At 60.0% G+C, this 6,000-nt stretch overlaps 1 protein-coding gene across 1 annotated transcript in view; it reads right to left on the bottom strand.

The window, feature by feature from the left end:
• Positions 1–6: 6 nt before the first annotated feature.
• The window catches only part of LOC144676027 (disintegrin and metalloproteinase domain-containing protein 19-like), a gene marked incomplete at its 3' end in the record, with an annotated part of 87,368 nt that continues 81,374 nt past the window's right edge, over positions 7–6,000 (bottom strand). Inside the window, exons 13-14 of the mRNA XM_078536550.1 lie at positions 5,254–5,449; positions 7–105 (exon numbers count right to left, since the gene is read on the bottom strand). Coding sequence (XP_078392676.1) covers positions 7–105; positions 5,254–5,449 — 295 coding nt within the window. The remainder of the gene's footprint in view (positions 106–5,253; positions 5,450–6,000) is intronic.

Below are 6,000 nucleotides of genomic sequence, written 5' to 3'. Positions count from 1 at the left end.
GGTGACATTTGACGAAGTTTCCTTCACTATTCCTCCCACAGTTGCCATATTCATTGCCAGCAGCATTCACCCCCTCAAAGCAGGCTCGAGGAGCTGGTCTCGCACCTAAAATAATCGCAAAACTCACACTTACAAAGATCTCGACAGCCTCAGGGAAAAGAGATTAAAACATGCAACAAAATTCAGTTCAAAGGCACAGGTCAAAAAGATTAATCTCTTCTTCACTCATTCTAATACATTCCCATGGACAGACACTGACCCGCACTGACCCGCACTGACCCCCACTGACCCGCACTGACCCCCACTGACCCGCACTGACCCGCACTGACCCGCACTGACCCGCACTGACCCGCACTGACCCCCACTGACCCGCACTGACCCCCACTGACCCCCACTGACCCGCACTGAGACACTGACGCGCACTGAGACACTGACCCGCATTGAGACACTGACCCGCACTGACCCGCACTGACCCCCACTGACCCGCACTGAGACACTGACCCGCACTGACCCGCACTGACCCCCACTGACCCCCACTGACCCCCACTGAGACACTGACCCAAACTGACCCGCACTGAGACACTGACGCGCACTGAGACACTGACCCGCATTGAGACACTGACCCGCATTGAGACACTGACCCGCACTGGACACTGACCCGCATTGAGACACTGACCCGCATTGAGACACTGACCCGCACTGGACACTGACCCGCATTGAGACACTGACCCGCATTGAGACACTGACCCGCACTGGACACTGACCCGCACTGACCCGCACTGGGACACTGACCCGCACTGGGACACTGACCCGCACTGACCCCCACTGGGACACTGACCCGCACTGGGACACTGACCCGCACTGGGACACTGACCCGCACTGACCCCCACTGGGACACTGACCCGCACTGGGGCACTGACCCCCACTGGGACACTGACCCGCACTGGGACACTGACCCGCACTGGGACACTGACCCGCACTGACCCCCACTGGGACACTGACCCGCACTGGGACACTGACCCGCACTGGGACACGGACCCGCACTGACCCACCCTGACCCGCACTGAGACACTGACCCGCACTGGGACACTGACCCGCACTGGGACACTGACCCGCACTGAGACACTGACCCACACTGACCCGCACTGAGACACTGACCCGCACTGAGACACTGACCCACACTGGGACACTGACCCACACTGACCCGCACTGAGACACTGACCCGCACTGAGACACTGACCCGCACTGAGACACTGACCCGCACTGGGACACTGACCCGCACTGGGACACTGACCCGCACTGGGACACTGACCCGCACTGACCCACACTGACCTGCACTGAGACACTGACCCCCACTGAGACACTGACCCACACTGACCCGCACTGAGACACTGACCCGCACTGACCCACACTGAGACACTGACCCGCACTGAGACACTGACCCACACTGACCCGCACTGAGACACTGACCCGCACTGAGACACTGACCCGCACTGAGACACTGACCCACACTGACCCGCACTGAGACACTGACCCGCACTGAGGCACTGACCCGCACTGAGACACTGACCCACACTGACCCGCACTGAGACACTGACCCGCACTGAGACACTGACCCGCACTGAGACACTGACCCGCACTGAGACACTGACCCACACTGAGACACTGACCCACACTGAGACACTGACCCACACTGACCCGCACTGAGACACTGACCCGCACTGAGACACTGACCCGCACTGAGACACTGACCCGCACTGGGACACTGACCCGCACTGGGACACTGACCCGCACTGACCCACACTGACCTGCACTGAGACACTGACCCCCACTGAGACACTGACCCCCACTGACCCGCACTGAGACACTGACCCGCACTGACCCACACTGAGACACTGACCCGCACTGAGACACTGACCCACACTGACCCGCACTGAGACACTGACCCGCACTGAGACACTGACCCGCACTGAGACACTGACCCACACTGACCCGCACTGAGACACTGACCCGCACTGAGGCACTGACCCGCACTGAGACACTGACCCACACTGACCCGCACTGAGACACTGACCCGCACTGAGACACTGACCCACACTGACCCGCACTGAGACACTGACCCGCACTGAGACACTGACCCGCACTGAGACACTGACCCGCACTGAGACACTGACCCGCACTGACCCGCACTGAGACACTGACCCGCACTGAGACACTGACCCGCACTGAGACACTGACCCGCACTGAGACACTGACCCACACTGACCCGCACTGAGACACTGACCCGCACTGAGACACTGACCCGCACTGAGACACTGACCCGCACTGAGACACTGACCCGCACTGAGACACTGACCTGCACTGAGACACTGACCCGCACTGACCCGCACTGCGACACTGACCCGCACTGAGACACTGACCCGCACTGAGACACTGACCCGCACTGAGACACTGACCCGCACTGACCCGCACTGAGACACTGACCCCCACTGAGACACTGACCCGCACTGACCCGCACTGAGACACTGACCCGCACTGAGACACTGACCTGCACTGAGACACTGACCCGCACTGAGACACTGACCTGCACTGAGACACTGACCCGCACTGACCCGCACTGAGACACTGACCCGCACTGAGACACTGACCCACACTGACCCGCACTGAGACACTGACCCGCACTGAGACACTGACCCGCACTGAGACACTGACCCGCACTGACCCGCACTGAGACACTGACCCGCACTGAGACACTGACCCACACTGAGACACTGACCCACACTGACCCGCACTGAGACACTGACCCGCACTGAGACACTGACCCGCACTGAGACACTGACCCGCACTGACCCGCACTGAGACACTGACCCGCACTGAGACACTGACCCGCACTGAGACACTGACCCACACTGAGACACTGACCCACACTGACCCGCACTGAGACACTGACCCGCACTGAGACACTGACCCCCACTGAGACACTGACCCACACTGACCCGCACTGAGACACTGACCCGCACTGAGACACTGACCCGCACTGACCCGCACTGAGACACTGACCCGCACTGAGACACTGACCCCCACTGAGACACTGACCCCCACGGAGACACTGACCCGCACTGAGACACTGACCCGCACTGGGACACTGACCCGCACTGGGACACTGACCCGCACTGGGACACTGACCCGCACTGAGACACTGACCCCCACTGAGACACTGACCCCCACTGAGACACTGACCCGCACTGAGACACTGACCCCCACTGAGACACTGACCCCCACTGAGACACTGACCCCCACTGACCCACACTGACCCGCACTGAGACACTGACCCGCACTGAGACACTGACCCGCACTGACCCAAACTGAGACACTGACCCCCACTGACCCACACTGAGACACTGACCCGCACTGAGACACTGACCCGCACTGGGACACTGACCCGCACTGGGACACTGACCCGCACTGACCCGCACTGAGACACTGACCCGCACTGAGACACTGACCCGCACTGACCCGCACTGAGGCACTGACCCGCACTGAGACACTGACCCGCACTGAGACACTGACCCGCACTGACCCCCACTGACCCGCACTGACCCCCACTGACCCGCACTGAGACACTGACCCGCACTGAGACACTGACCCGCACTGACCCGCACTGACCCGCACTGAGACACTGACCCGCACTGAGACACTGACCCACACTGAGACACTGACCCGCACTGACCCGCACTGGGACACTGACCCGCACTGAGACACTGACCCGCACTGAGACACTGACCCGCACTGACCCGCACTGGGACACTGACCCGCACTGAGACACTGACCCACACTGACCCGCACTGGGACACTGACCCGCACTGACCCGCACTGGGACACTGACCCGCACTGGGACACTGACCCGCACTGACCCGCACTGACCCCCACTGACCCCCACTGACCCGCACTGAGGCACTGACCCGCACTGAGGCACTGACCCGCACTGAGACACTGACCCGCACTGAGACACTGACCCGCACTGACCCGCACTGGGACACTGACCCGCACTGAGACACTGACCCACACTGAGACACTGACCCACACTGACCCGCACTGAGACACTGACCTGCACTGAGACACTGACCCCCACTGACCCGCACTGGGACACTGACCCACACTGAGACACTGACCTACACTGAGACACTGACCCCCACTGACCCGCACTGAGACACTGACCCGCACTGAGACACTGACCCGCACTGACCCGCACTGAGACACTGACCCGCACTGAGACACTGACCCCCACTGAGACACTGACCCGCACTGAGACACTGACCCGCACTGAGACACTGACCCGCACTGAGACACTGACCCGCACTGACCCGCACTGGGACACTGACCCGCACTGGGACACTGACCCGCACTGGGACACTGACCCGCACTGGGACACTGACCCGCACTGACCCACACTGACCCGCACTGAGACACTGACCCGCACTGAGATACTGACCCGCACTGAGACACTGACCCGCACTGAGACACTGACCCGCACTGACCCGCACTGAGACACTGACCCGCACTGGGACACTGACCAGCACTGAGACACTGACCCGCACTGACCCACACTGAGACACTGACCCGCACTGACCCACACTGGGACACTGACCCGCACTGACCCGCACTGGGACACTGACCCGCACTGGGACACTGACCCGCACTGGGACACTGACCCGCACTGACCCACACTGACCCGCACTGAGACACTGACCCGCACTGAGATACTGACCCGCACTGAGACACTGACCCGCACTGAGACACTGACCCGCACTGACCCGCACTGAGACACTGACCCGCACTGGGACACTGACCAGCACTGAGACACTGACCCGCACTGACCCACACTGAGACACTGACCCACACTGACCCGCACTGAGACACTGACCCACACTGACCCGCACTGGGACACTGACCCGCACTGAGACACTGACCCGCACTGAGACACTGACCCGCACTGACCCACACTGACCCACACTGACCTGCACTGAGACACTGACCCGCACTGAGACACTGACCCGCACTGACCTGCACTGAGACACTGACCCGCACTGACCCACACTGACCCGCACTGACCCGCACTGACCCGCACTGACCCGCACTGACCCGCACTGACCTGCACTGAGACACTGACCCGCACTGAGACACTGAGACACTGACCCCCACTGACCCACAATGAGATGCTGTGGTATTTACTCTATTTTTGAGTGTTATTACCTGATTCCCAGAGTTGTTCACACTGCTGATGGTGAGACAGACACATCCCAGTGTAACAATATGCCCTACCATTCTCACAGCTCGATCCATCCAGGTGGTAAACATTAACGGGACAGTATGCAGAGACCCCCGTACAATATTCGGGCAGGTCACAGGACCCAGCAGCTTTCCGACACACAGTCCCAGCCATCTTTAACTGCGGAAGAGAGAAGTCACTACATAGTCATACAGTCCCTTTGATAAGAACACATCCAGGCAACAACCTCTTCAATTCAGAAAGACAAAACATCACAGAGCTATTCAGATCACCCGGATCAGATCACCCGGTCCGGATCAGATCACCCGGTCCGGATCAGATCACCCGGTCCGGATCAGATCACCCCGTCCGGATCAGATCACCCCGTCCGGATCAGATCACCCCGTCCGGATCAGATCACACCGTCCGGATCAGATCACACCGTCCGGATCAGATCACACCGTCCGGATCAGATTGGGTATCAGGATCACACAAAATGGATCAGATTTGCTTTTGTAATCAAACAGCTCAGAGCAAATCCATTATTGGGATCACAGAAACTAGATCAGATCCACTATCGAGATCACACAGTTTGAATCAAATCCAATATGATGGTCACACAAACTGGGTTAGATTCACTATCGAGATCACAGGGTCCGGATCTGATCCTATCACAATCACACAGTCCAGATCAGATCCTATCGAGGTCACACAAACTGGACCAGATCCAC

This window comes from Cetorhinus maximus, unplaced genomic scaffold (assembly GCF_964194155.1).
Source record: "Cetorhinus maximus unplaced genomic scaffold, sCetMax3.hap1.1 HAP1_SCAFFOLD_1300, whole genome shotgun sequence".
Classification (NCBI taxonomy): Eukaryota; Metazoa; Chordata; class Chondrichthyes; order Lamniformes; family Cetorhinidae; genus Cetorhinus; species Cetorhinus maximus.
The sequence above is the reverse complement of the archived record's forward strand: the minus strand, read 5'-3'. Positions and strand labels throughout refer to the sequence as shown.